This window comes from Myxocyprinus asiaticus, chromosome 35 (assembly GCF_019703515.2).
Source record: "Myxocyprinus asiaticus isolate MX2 ecotype Aquarium Trade chromosome 35, UBuf_Myxa_2, whole genome shotgun sequence".
NCBI lineage: Eukaryota > Metazoa > Chordata > Actinopteri > Cypriniformes > Catostomidae > Myxocyprinus > Myxocyprinus asiaticus.
The window spans coordinates 27,956,465-27,970,980 of NC_059378.1; the positions used below are offsets into that span (position 1 = coordinate 27,956,465).

At 36.8% G+C, this 14,516-nt stretch overlaps 2 protein-coding genes across 2 annotated transcripts in view; both read left to right on the forward strand.

Moving 5' to 3' along the window:
* Positions 1 to 1,081: 1,081 nt before the first annotated feature.
* Positions 1,082 to 2,749, forward strand: hrh1 (histamine receptor H1; the record flags this gene model as incomplete). The annotated part of the gene is made up of 1 exon (XM_051672363.1): positions 1,082 to 2,749. A coding segment is annotated over one exon (1,632 nt), but the record flags the coding sequence as incomplete, so codon positions are not given.
* A 5,010-nt stretch (positions 2,750 to 7,759) lies between these two features.
* Positions 7,760 to 14,516, forward strand: part of atg7 (ATG7 autophagy related 7 homolog (S. cerevisiae)) — a 79,065-nt gene continuing 72,308 nt past the window's right edge. The window contains 5 exon segments of the mRNA XM_051672336.1: positions 7,760 to 7,828; positions 8,229 to 8,285; positions 8,705 to 8,901; positions 12,212 to 12,266; positions 14,196 to 14,313. Of these exon segments, the coding sequence (XP_051528296.1) occupies positions 8,736 to 8,901; positions 12,212 to 12,266; positions 14,196 to 14,313 (339 nt within the window). The 5' untranslated portion in view covers positions 7,760 to 7,828; positions 8,229 to 8,285; positions 8,705 to 8,735.

Below are 14,516 nucleotides of genomic sequence, written 5' to 3' on the forward strand. Positions count from 1 at the left end.
CGTGAGATAAACACAAGTGTTGTTCTGTGAATCGAACCAAATGTGAAAGCATCCCTAGAGTGTCTTGAGGTGCCGAGTTTGGAATTATGGCCTGTTCCTCACACAAAGCTGTCATATGAACAGTTATGAACAAATATAAAGCAGAAAATGATTTATGAAAGAGCAACAATGTACAAGGTGACAAAAAAATATGAAGCATTGTTTTGGCCAACAGATAGTTACCGTAATGAATTAATTTTATAAATGTATTAGCTTGTCCCGACCTGACATTTATTTAAAATATCACTGTCCTGAGAACACAGTTCAACCTTTTGGTTAAAATCTGCCTCTATTGTACAGTTGACTCTTGCTTGTATGCTAGAGTGTTTTTTTTTTTTTATTATGTTCACTTGTTTACTCAACAGCTATAGCAAAAATACATTGATACTGTAATTTTAATTAATCTTAATTTATGACAGTTTGAAACTACAGTAGGCATTTGAAAGAAAATGCTACCCAATCTCTCTATCCTCTAAGCAAGGGCTCTAAATCATATTATGTGGTATACCACTAATATGGTATTGCACATATACTTATTCTGTGATCTGAATCTAGCATATTACAAATCCAATGACATGCACATACACTATTGACATTAAATGATACTTGAAAGTACAATACATATGGTAAAACATTTGTCATACCCCTATGGAAACCAGTAACACTGAAAAGGGTGCAGTGTACAAGCACTTGTGCGAAGTATCATGCACTTCATGTTCTTTCTTCTGGAATATGAAATTGTTATGAAGACCCTTCAAAATGACAACAGTACACTTGAGTAGACAGGCGTAACTTGCAAAGAGACATAAAAAAGATATACCATAAAATGAGAGGCAGCATAGGACACAGCAAACAATTTTATACGGTACAGGGTGTCAAGTATGGTGAAGCTTGGATAGAAATCATTTCTCTTAGCAACAAGACTACAGCAAAATACGATAGGAATTCAGTGCTAGTACAGTTTGATGCATTTTCTTTGTTTTGTTTTTTCAGGAATTCCATTATTTGGATATGAATTTCAATATACAATGTCACTGTGTGCTTTCTCACAATTTTGACATCATGTGACATGCTGGATTACCCAATGGAGACCTCTACAGTACTCAGCACGATAAATAGCCAAGTCAAGAGGATTCTTCAAGAGTCCAACATTACAACTGTTTTGAATGTGTCTGTTCCTTTCCATCATCACATGAACAATGCAGTGTTGGGTATTCTTCTTGGCACACTGTCCCTTCTGACAGTTATCATGAACCTACTGGTCCTTTTTGCCGTTAGAAAAGAGAGGACTTTACACACAGTTGGGAACCTTTACATAGTAAGCCTTTCGATTGCTGACCTCATTGTTGGGGCTACAGTCATGCCATTGAATCTAGTCTACTTGCTTGAGGATGAGTGGAAATTGGGTCATGTTGTGTGCCAGTTCTGGTTGGTCATGGACTATGTGGCAAGCACAGCTTCCATCTTCAGTTTGTTCATCCTGTGCCTGGACAGGTACCGCTCTGTACGTCACCCTTTACAGTATTTAAAGTATCGGACACGAGGAAGAGCAACATTGTTGATTTGTAGCGCTTGGCTTCTCTCCATGACATGGATAATTCCCATTTTGGGTTGGCGGATGTTTGCTTGCATCGACAGAAAACCAGAGTTGGAGAACCAGTGCGATACAGACTTCCGCTTTGTGACGTGGTTCAAAGTTTTGACAGCCATTCTCAACTTCTACATTCCATCTTTCCTGATGCTTTTGTTCTACTCACAGATTTTCATTGCAGTGCGAGAACATTACAGAGAATGGGAGAACTTTGCTGGTCCAGTGGTGAAAACAGAAGCAGATGACACATTACAAAATGGAATGCAGTTGCAGATAACCAAATCATCTAAGAGAGAGAGCCTGGCTTCACAAGTGTATTCTCAAAACGAGGGCCTGTTGGGTCAGTACAGTTTGGAACAAATGTACAGTTCAATGGACAATAATGAGGAAAATACCAATTCCTTGTCTGAGACCAAGAAGAGAATTTGTTACAAGAAGAAACCAATATTCAGTCTTTCGAAACGCATGAAAAGGGGCATACAAGAGTCCAATGAGATTTCCTTCCAGAGCGATGATGTCGCCAAAGCCCCCATGAGGCATCCATCTTTATCGCTTGGCATTCAACGGTCTGAGAATAATTCTCAGCCCAAGACGTTTGTAAATGTGAATGATTGCAATGTGTTAGTGCCAAATTCTGTAGGTAACATTTGTGAGATTGCACCTACCGTGGATATTCACAATTACACCACTGTTCTCTGCAATAACGAAATGTCGCCATCACCACCATCACCATGGGCAGAGAACAGCCCTCCATTGGATGCCACCAATGCACTTCCTGTAAAACAAACATGGCAGAAGTTCTGTGAACAATCTAAGCAGAGCATTCACAGTATGCGCATTCGTAAGGAACGAAAAGCTGCCAGGCAACTTGGCTTTATCATTGGTGTCTTCATGGTGTGCTGGATCCCGTATTTCATCACCTTTATGGTCATGGCTTTGTGTGAGACTTGTGTTTATCATGATCTTCACATGTTCACAATTTGGCTAGGGTACATCAACTCTACTCTGAATCCCTTTATATACCCACTGTGCAACGAAAACTTCAAAAGAGTGTTCAAAAAGATATTTCATATTAATAGATAAAGTCTAGGGAAGACTATTAGTGACAAACTGCAAGCTCTACTGTCCCATCCATGTTTTTGGAAAGTTGTTTCTTATGACCGTACTAAATGTTTGTACATTGTTGTTTCATCCACCTGCCATGCTTGAGATATTTTCTTGCCTTCAAAGATTTTGTAAATTCAGAGCAATTGTATCATTTATTGCAGTCTGCATAGATCAGATTATACCAATTATCATGACGTTGTGTGTTTTTAAAAAATATATAATTTCAAGAGGAAATACATGTATTCAGTTCAGAGTGTTATAAAACTGAGTGTATTGAAGCACCTGTTTCTAAGATGAATGCTTCAATGTTTAGAGCTGATATAACCAGTAACATGTAACTTGTTAAACCACACAAATGGTCATGACAGCTGATTTCTTTCCTATTGAGTGTGGTGGCCATATAAATCCAAATGGGATTGGAGTTTTAAATGGAGAACATTGTTTGGAAATACCTTGGAATGTTTGAGTAGCATTTACAATGGCAGAAATAAGCTGTGTTGGTGTAACCTAATGTACCTAATGATTCAGCATGGACGTGCTGTCCATATGAGCAAGCTGTTCTTACTTACTGTAACAGAAGGGGGGGAAAAGAAAAAAGGACATGAAATATTCAAATAAAATTCCTAATATTAACTGCTTGCCTAGTCTCAAAGCTCACAGCATGTATCTGTGATGCAATGAAGTTAAATCATATTTTTCCACTTGCATAAAACAAGTTAATTTACGTACTTCTTCCTAGTAAAAATGAGAATTTTTTATATCAATCATTTTATTGTTACTTGAGCAAATGTACATTCCTGATATCAACAGTTGTATTACAACTAGTAAAAAGGCTTATTTGTGATAGGCCTATCTGTATTTGGTTTTCACTAGTGGCAATATTAATTTCAGATATCTGGAAATGGATTTCATAAATGATTGAAAAGCTTTTTTCTTACTAGTTACAATTACATTACAGATATCTGAAATTAACACTGCTACTAGTGAAAACCAAGCATTTAACTACACTTCCCTTTTTCAGGATATTGTATTTTAAAGATAATTTTGTAAAAATCCAAATAACTTCACAGATCTTTATTGTAAAGGGTTTAAACAATGTTTTCCATGCTTGTTCAATGAACCATAAACAATTAATGAACATGCACCTGTGGAACAGTCGTTAAGACACTAACAGCTTACAGACAGTAGGCAATTAAGGTCACAGTTATAAAAACTTAGGACACTAAAGAGAACTTTCTACTGACTCTGAAAAACACCCAAAAAAAAAAGATGCCCAGGGTCCCTGCTCATCTGCGTGAATGTGCCTTAGGCATGCTGCATGGAGGCATGAGGACTGCAGATGTGGCCTGGGCAATAAATTGCGATGTCCGTACTGTGTGACGCCTAAGACAGCACTACAGGGAGACATGAAGGACAGCTGATCATCCTCGCAGTGGCAGACCACGCGTAACAACACCTGCACAGGATTGGTACATCCGAATATCACACCTACGGGACAGGTACAGGACGGCAACAACAACTGCCCGAGTTACACCAGGAATGCACAATCCCTCCATCAGTGCTCAGACCATCTGCAATAGGCTGAAAGAGACTGGACTGAGGACTTGTAGGCCTGTTGTAAGGCAGGTCCTTACCAGACATCACCGGCAACAACGTCGCCTATGGGCACAAACCCACCTTCGCTGGACCAGAAAGGACTGGCAAAAAGTGCTCTTCACTGACGAGTCGCAGTTTTGTCTCACCAGGGGTGATGGTCGGACTTGCGTTTATCGTCAAAGGAATGAGCATTACACCGAGGCCTGTACTCTGGAGCGGGATCGAGGTGGAGGGTCCGTCATGGTCAGGGGCAGTGTGTCACAGCATCATCGGACTTAACTTGTTGTCATTGCAGGCAATCTCAACGCTGTGCGTTACAGCGAAGACATCCTCCTCCCTCATGTGGTACCCTTCCTGCAGGCTCATCCTGACATGACCCTCCAGCATCAATGCCACCAGCCATACTGCTCGTTCTATGTGTGATTTCCTGCAAGACAGGAATGACAGTGTTCTGCCATGGCCAGCAAAGAGCCCGGATCTCAATCCCGTTGAGCATGTCTGGGACCTGTTGGATCGGAGGGTGAGGGCTAGGGCCGTTCCCCCCAGAAATGTCCAGGAACTTGCAAGTGCCTTGGTGTTAGATTGGGGTAACATCTCACATTAAGAACTGGCAAATCTCGTGCAGTCCATGAGGTGATGCACTGCAGTACGTAATGCAGCTGGTGGCCACACCATATACTGAATGTTACTTTTGATTTTGAGCCCCCCCCCCCCCTCCCCTCCCTTCCCTTTGTTCAGGGACACATTATTCCATTTCTGTTAGTCACATATGTGTTAGTTATTTAATCTTTTTATGTTTATACAAATATTTACACTTTAAGTTTGCTGAAAATAAAAGCAGTTGAAAGTGAGAGGACGTTTCTTTTTTTGCTGAATTTGTCATTGTGTTTTATATTTATGACAACATAAATTCAACATGGCAACTAAAACAGTTATGCACCAAGGAAATCTGGAAGATTGAGAATGATTTTATATTTGTTCTAAAGTAAAAAGAAATATTAAAATATTTTTTCTTAGTGATTTTCATGCCTAGGGGGTTAAAGGGATAGATCACCCAAAAATGAAAATTTTGTCATCATTTACCCTCATGCCTGTCATGCAAAGAGCCAGCAGAGAGAGAGAGAGAGGTTAGTGAACCCAAATGCAGTAGGCTATTTAATGAAGATGGATATACAAATAACACAAGACTTGAAGACCAAAGGGACAACTTAGCTTCAATGGTACAATTGACGAGACTAGACAAGGAATAACAGCACATGACGATCTTAAATATGGGCACAAATGAAGGTAAATGCAAAAGAGCTGAACAATGATGAGGGAAGACAGGTGAGGATGATAATGGTGCATATTGGGAAACGTAGTGAAGGTGATTTCAAAATAAGAGTCTTTAGAAGACGGGAAACACAGAACAGTTCGTGACAATGCCATCCCAGATATGAATGACTTTATTTCTTCTGCTGAACACAATTTTTTTTTTTAGAAGAATAAAAATGCACATAAAGGCAGCATAAAAGTAATCCATAAGACTCCAGTGGTTAAATCTATATCTTCAGAAGCAATATGATAAGTATGGGTGAGAAACAGATCAATTTTATGTCAGTTTTTACCATAAATACTCCTCCCTACCCAGTAGGTGGCGATATGTACGAAGAATGCAAATCACCAAAAACAAAAGAAGAAAGTGAACGTAAAAGTGGAGATTGATAGTAAAAAGGACTTAAATATGTATCTGTTTCTCACCCACACCTATCATATCGCTTCTGAAGATATGGATTTAACCACTGGAGTCTTATGGATGACTTTTATGCTGCCTTTATGTGTATTTTGGAGCTTTATAATTTTGGCACCCATTGACTTGCATTGTGAGGACCTACAGAGCTGAAATATTCTTCTAAAAATCTTTGTTTGTGTTCAGCAGAAGAAAGTCATACACATCTGGGATGGCATTAGGGTGAGTAATTGATGAGAGAATTTCCATTTTTGGGTGAACTATCCCTTTAAGATGGATGAATACTGTATGAAGTCAATTTAGGTGGACGCTAATGGATGATAAGATGAACCTAAAAAAAAAAAAAAAATAATAATAATAATAATAATAATAAAAAAGATGGGATAGGATAAAGTATTTTAATCCAAAAATATATACATTTTACCCGTAGATTGTTTAATAATCCTTGGACATATCAAATTGAGATTACCCTAGGAATATCACATTTCAAAAATCAAATGTCTAAAAAGTCAATTTGTATAATAATTTATAATTCTTGATTCTAAAAACAAGATAAAGCAATAAAAGACTGCTTTCTGAAGGAATGCTGTTCATCTGCATTTAAACACGAAAAGGTTCTGTTCATGTGTCATATTCTGAGCCAGCTGTCCGGATATTCTAGCTATTCCACTAACGTACCTACTTTGCACTGCATTTTTAAATGAACCGATTCAACAAATTTATAGTGCTCATAATTAAAAGGAACAGCGTTTATAAGTTTGTATCAGTATTTTCTTGTCTAATCGTCTGTGTTTTCTTGTTTTGGGTTTTTGCCTTTTATTCGATGGTTCTCGCACCATAACACATCTCTATGGACATGCTCTACTATGCTTAAGTTTTCATTAACACAACGAAAGCGGATTTGACACGCATAAGCATCTAATCTGTTAATGCGACAGGTCAACGTTATTTACCAATATCGCTCATATATTGCAATTCCATAAAACGTGATTTTGCAACATATGACGCTTTAAAACATTTAACAGAAAGCATATTTGCTACACTTTATAACTTTTTTAAAGATGGCAAAAGTTGGAAGACAACGGGTTTACTATTAGTTATTAATTATACACGCGATAACTGCATCACGTCTTACATTGCTATATGTTTTGCTTATTAAATTAACTATATAAGTCATTTGAGAAACGCCTGAGGCAATATCAAAACAAACCGACGACGCATGCGCTTATGACGACTTGTGTCACGTGACTTCAACCAGGAAGCGCATTTCTGGTAAGTGATGCTTTAGTTACGTATTTACAGCTACTCTGATGCTGTATTTTTTTATTTACGTAATACAGACAATGAATATAATTGTATATATGATCATTATCTGGGATTACTGTCATCATTCCCGATTTGGTGTTCTGTACTGTTGTGTGCTAAAAACATATATAATGACAGTGAAGGCTGCGTCCTCCGGAGGTCGCATTTGTCGGCCGCATTTGTCGGCCGCATACGTCATCGAGGATGTCTCGTTTTTATTATTTTTTTATTTTTTATTTTTTAGTCTTTTTCTTATTTTTTTTATCTATTATCAATGCTTTTTATGTATATGCACTAACATTTATACAATTGTTAACCTTTTTTGCATTCCCAATAATAAACTAAATAATATAAAAATTAAACGAGACAGCCTCGATGACGTATGTGGCCGACAAATGCGACCTCACGAGGATGCATCCTTCCAAACGAGACACTGTGAGAGACTCAACGGCTTCACAAAAGTAGAGAAAGCAGTTATATTAAAACACTGAAGAATAATTTAGTTCTTACTTTTATTAGGTCGACAACACATAACGAATTGTATGGACGCTTTATCAGCTTAATATACTCCTAACTGTGTGATAAATGTAGTCAGTAAAGCCCGTCGAAGTGAGAAAAGTGAATCAAGCGTTCAGAAGTAACCAACTTCCACTTTTACAAATCTTAAGTATTTCATAATAACCACTGTTATGTGTTTTAAGAAAATAACAGCAGGTAGATAACATTACAGAGTGCATTTTTTAAAAATGCTTTTGCCTACAGGTGTACACACTGGTTATTATTTTAAAAAGATAAAGTTTAATTTTTGAGTATATATTTTATTACTATTTAATTATAATATATTTATTTTTATTTTAATAGGATATATGAAGTCAGTCCCCTCAAGTTCACACAGGTGTCATAGCAGAGTAACCACAGGTGAAGTTCATCACATTAGCTATGAACATGTTCCACTAATGTAGGGCAGCCAGATAGTATCCAAATACTTTTTGTCTCCATTTTGAACAGTATATCCATTGCTTTAGCCTTTCAAACCGAACAAACTTATTTTTGTGAAATGTTTGGCTTAAAAAGTGTGCTTGTGCTAGCTTTCGTTACAATAAATGCTACTTGGTTTGATATTTTGTTATCTAATGCAGCGACATATTCATTTGTAATTATATTTATATTCATATTGTTAATAATATAATTGTTATTTTTATTTGTACAACACCTTTCCTATGCTTTAAAGACATGGAATAGTCATGTTACGTTCAAGTACAATTGTCTTGTATTGTCTTGATATTGTCTCATACGACACTGATTGGCAATATGCACATTTTCATGTTTTTTCACAGTGTGTCTGAGGAATCTAAACTTTAATTCCTGATGGCTGCCGAGTCAATGGAGAGAGGCACAGCTGCACGAAAGCTACAGTTTGCCCCTTTCTGCAGTGCCTTGGAGGTGGGATTCTGGCATCAGCTCACCCAGAAGAAACTCAATGACTACCGCATAGATGAAAGCCCAAAAAACATCAAAGGCTATTATTATAATGGTGAGTCTAGAGGATGTGACAATGAAAGAGGTGTTTTGCAATAATTTGACTACAGTGGCATCTTAAACACTAGACCACTGTCATAAGTGCTATGTTGCTCATCTTGAAAAAAATTATTTCATTTTAATGTTATAAATTTTTGCTTGAAAAACATTAGAACTCATTTTTCTTTTTAATCAAATCTGTCTTTATTCAAATGCAGTTTGCTATAATTAAAGGTGCGGTAAGTAATTTTTTCTTTCGCTATTTTCAGAATAGCATACTATAATTCTATAATACTACATAATAGATTACTTCTTAATTGTAAATGGTTACTGATTACAAAAGTACATGAATAAAATTGCAATCAGTTACATAATATCTTGGATTATATATAATCAGTAACATAATATCTTGGATGGAAACTCTTGTTTATTTGATGTGATATGCATTTGAGTAGGATATTGATTAAATGCATGTAAGAACTTTAGTAATGAATCAAAATATGAGAATTGCTATGAATTTTTTTTGTTTTAATTGCTGTTTGTCTGTTACTGAGCAAAATAAAAAAGGCATTTACAGGTTCATAAAACAAAACACACATTTTAACTGTTATGTATGTTTTGTCAAATTTGGCAGAAAAAGATGGTATGAATTATTTTTATTAAAAAGGCTATATTTTGGTCCAGACTTTTAGAATCAGTAATTAGTAAAGGTTACTGGATTTTGATGTAGACATAGTATTTCACAGCTACAGTATATGTATAGTAGAATCTTAAATGTATTTTACATGGTGTACAAATTCAAAGGGAGTTGCATGTTTTCCCCCATGATGCTGATAGAGATGCAGATTAGGCCCTTTCCCACTGCAGAGACTAAAGCCCGTTTTAGGTACTTTTCCCCGGAACTAGTACTTTTCGCCATTTTAGCACATGAGGATCTATAGTCCCTTTAAGCCGTTTAGAGGGACTTTTTAGCTCCTACTCCGGGGTAGGTACTTCTACCCAGGGCCGTAGCAAGGTATTCTGGGCCCCCTGACTGTATAATGCTCTAGGCCTCCTTCCTATTAAAAATATACAGTTTAGAATTTGATGTGAGGCCCCCCTGGACCTGTGGGCCCCTAAAATCGTTACCACCTTCTACCCCACTAGCTACGGCCCTGCTTCTACCCCAGAAGAGGGACTTTGGGAGGTACTGCAACCTGTGATTGGACAAACACGTATGACGCACAAAGCAATGAGAAATGCGAAGAGTCTGTGGCCACCATGAGTTAGCAAACTTGTAGCCGCTAGCCTGCTACTCAGAGGATTGTGATAATTACAGACGCAAATTTGAGTTTAACAGCTATTTATTAGGGGAGATTTTCTAGTATTAATTAGTTCCCAGGAGTGTTTAAAAAAAAACAAACAAAAAAAACTTCGTCTTACTGCAGCATTATTGGCATTACAAACACCATCCATGTGTGCTAACAGATCAGACCAGTCATACAGTATTTATGTCTCAAAAGTTATCACAAAAGCAAAAGTGCATTCATTTACATTTTGAAGCTGTGCACAAAATCAATTTGTAAAACTAAAATTAACTTTACTGCACTAATACAGTTGGTTTGGCTTTTAGGTGTGGATTACATCGTGAATATATAATGATGTGTATTTGTGCATTTAGATGCATTTGATGGACAAAACATTTCCAAAGACATAGTGACACATGTTTATACGACACATAGAGTGATAATTCAAATAATAATAAAAATGTGTTCATCCGGAGTTGATTGGACGTGCATAGTGCATTGGTTGGACGTGCATAGTGCATAGTACATGCAAGCACACCTCTGAATGCTTAAGATTTGATGTGGAATTGTTTGCAGTGGCTAGGACTTAAAGTTTTGGAAGGCAAAGTTTACATTGCACAGTAATGTTTGATTTTTGTAAATACAGTTACATGCTGAGTTAGACCGCTCCATCCCTCTTCTGAAAACATTAGAAGACTTACACTCTGTCTACACCGGATGCAAGCAGTGTTGTGTCGCAATGCTTTGAGGCTGTCTACGCTGGATGATTCAAAGTAAAAGTTCTAAACTGTTTACTTGGCTTGCTGGCAGGAGTAGCGTCAGTCCAAGCTAAATAGAACAGGGCATCCATTTACTGTCGGCGTGACAAGGCAGGCGGATGGATCCTGTGTATACAGCATCATTGATTATAATGGGAGCGATTTGCTTTTGTCTCATTGCGCCGTACCGTTGTGTCTGGTGTAGATAGGGTTGCACTGATCGTGTATTTGTGGTAGGCTGATTTTTTTTATTTTTTTCATTATAAGCTAAAAAAAATTAATAATAATTAGGTGGGGATCAATAAATTATTAACAATCTACTGCCTTTTCCAGATGAATATGTAATCATGTAATCCATCCAAAAAAGCAACTATAATCTTATTATGAGTATGTAATGTAAAAATGTAATTTAATCTAATGACAAATTCTTGATTTTTGGAACCTGATTCCGTAATAAAGTATACGGTATGTATATTTTCTGATGTATGCAAATTTTCTGTATGCATAAAATACCCAGATGACCTCGTACATTTGCCAAAAAATGCATTCAGGTTGACATTCCATTTCCACTATGACGAAAGAACCGGAAGTAACATCAGTATAATCCATTTTTAACATATTCTTTTTAGCACATTCATTTATCAGACTGCCAAGAGTTGACGTTTAAACATGCAAAATAACCAATAAGATTACTGGTTGCACTCATTGAATTAAACATGCAACGTAATTAGTTTATGTGACAACAATGTAGCATTCTACAATATAAAACTCTCATAGCATAATGTGTTCTGTTTCACATACACTTTTTCTTTTAATTTTGGCAGTATACAGCATATAATACACAGAATGCATTATGAAGTACTAGTATTCAATTAAAAAACATAGTGTTTGAGTTTCACAAGCTATTATTTGACTTTGTAAACAACCAGTAACAATTAGGGATGAAACAGTCAGACAGTCAGGGATTTTATACTGACACTTACATGTGTGTATGCAGTATCAGACAGTTTCTTTTCTGTCATTGAATACACTATTCACAGGCGTGTTTGTCACCCATTATTATTACGTAAGTGAAAGTATTGAATAATAATGAGGTTACAGAGATAAAGTATTGTGATCTCACCATGGAGGCCTCAGCCTTATGTAAAAGAAAACAGCTTTTTCTAGACCACTGCATCAGTTATATGACTTGAGTCTTCATGGCATTTTAATTTACAGTATATGGTGAGCTTGCAAAAAAAAAAAAATACTTATAATGCAAATATTTTATTTTAAACTGCAGGTGATCCTGTTGGCTTGCCGACACGCTTGACCCTGGAGTTCAGTGAATTTGATGTGTACGCTTTACACATTACAAGCTTGTAATGTAGCTGGTTATTCTGAAAGTTTTGGAATATGGCCCTAATATCACATCTATTACTTTTGAAAAAATGTACACAGTATTTTATATATATATATATATATATATATATATATATATATATATATATACAGTATATACACTCACTGAGCAATTTCTTAGGGACACTATGGGCCTAATAATGTGCCCGACATGGTCTTCTGCTGTTGTAGCCCATCTGCCTCAGGGTTCGACATTTTGCTCACTACAATTGTACAGTGTGGTTATCTAAGTAGCCTTTCTGTCAGCTCCAACCAGTCTGGCCATTCTCCGTTGACCTTTCTCGTCAAAAAGGCATTTCTGTCTGCAGAATTGCCACTCACTGGATGTTTTTTGTTTTGTTTTCGGCACCATTCTGAGTAAATTCTAGAGACTGTTGTGTGTGAAAATCCCAAGAGATCAGCAGTTTCAGAAATACTCAAACCAGCCTGTCTGGCACCAACAATCATGCCACGGTCGAAATCACTGAGATCACATTTTTTTCCCCATTCTGATGGTTGATGTGAACATTAACTTAAGCTCCTGACCCGTATCTGAATGATTTTATGCATTGCACTGCTGACACTCGATTGACTGATTAGATAATCGCATAAGTACACTGGTGGCCAAAAGTTTGGAATAATGTAGAGATTTTGCTCTTATGGAAAGAAATTGGTACTTTTATTCACCAAAGTGGCATTCAACTGATCACAATGTATAGTCAGGACATTAATAATGTGAAAAAGTACTATTACAATTTGTAAAAAAGAACTTCTTAAACTACTTCAAAAAGTTCTCATCAAAAAATCCTCCACGTGCAGCAATGACAGCTTTGCAGATCCTTGGTATTCTTACTGTCAGTTTGTCCAGATACTCAGGTGACATTTCACCCCACGCTTCCTGTAGTCTTGTCGGGCACTTCTCACGCACCTTATAGTCTACCTGATCCCACAAAAGCTCAATGGGGTTAAGATCCATAACACTTATTTTCAATTATCTGTTGTCCAATGTCAGTGTTTCTTTGCCCACTCTAACCGTTTCTTTTTATTTTTCTGTTTCAAAAGTGGCTTTTTCTTCCCATAAGGCTTGTACCCCTGAGTCTTCTCTTTACTGTTGTACATGAAACTGGTGCTGAGCGAGTAGAATTCAATGAAGCTGTCAGCTGAGGACATGTGAGGCATCTATTTCTCAAACTAGAGACTCTGATGTACTTACACTCTTGTTCAGTTGTACATCTGGCCTTCCACATTTCACATTTCTGTCCTTGTTAGAGCCAGTTGTCCTTTGCCTTTGAAGACTGTAGTGTACACCTTTTGTATGAAATATTCCATTTTTTGGCAATTTCAAGCATTGTATAGCCTTCATTCCTCAAAACAATGATTGACTGACGAGTTTTTAGAGAAAGCTGTTTCTTTTTTGCCATTTTTGACCTAATATTGACCTTAAGACATGCCAGTCTATTGCATACTGTGGCAACTCAAAAACAAAGACAATGTTAAGCTTCATTTAACTAACCAAATAGCTTTCAACTATGTTTAATATAATGGCAAGTGATTTTCTAGTACCAAATTAGCAATTTAACATGATTACTCAAGGATAAGGTGTTGGAGTGATGGCTGCTGGAAATGGGGCCTGTCTAGATTTGATAAAAAATGACTTTTTTCATATAGTGATGGTGCTGTTTTTTACATTAGTAATGTCCTGACTATATTTTGTGATCAGCTGAATGCCACTTTGGTGAATTAAAGTACCAGTTCCCTTCTGAAACGGCTAAATCTGTACATTATTCCAAACATTTGGCCGTATGTGCAGGTGTACCGAATAAAGTGCTCAGTGAGTGTATATATAATTATTTTATGTTTTTAAATTTATTTATTTATTTGTCTAGTGATGGGCCCACACCTGCTCACTGCTGTCCAGCCTCTGGAACTCTTTACAATGCCAACACATTAGAAGCTTTCAAATCTATTGACAAGAAAGCTATCGTAGAAAAAGCAGCCAATGGGGTTGAATAGTTTTTTTGTTTTTTTTTTTAGTAATAGTTGATTTAGGAAGTACTTAGGGCTACTTGGTCAAGAAACACTGTAATTTACACTGTGTTTTGAGGCCTGCAGAATTGAATTAAGAAATGCTATAAGCTACAGAACAACTAAAAATGTATCTTTTAACGTAAATTCCATTTCCTGTCCTTCCAATTCAACATCCAGAG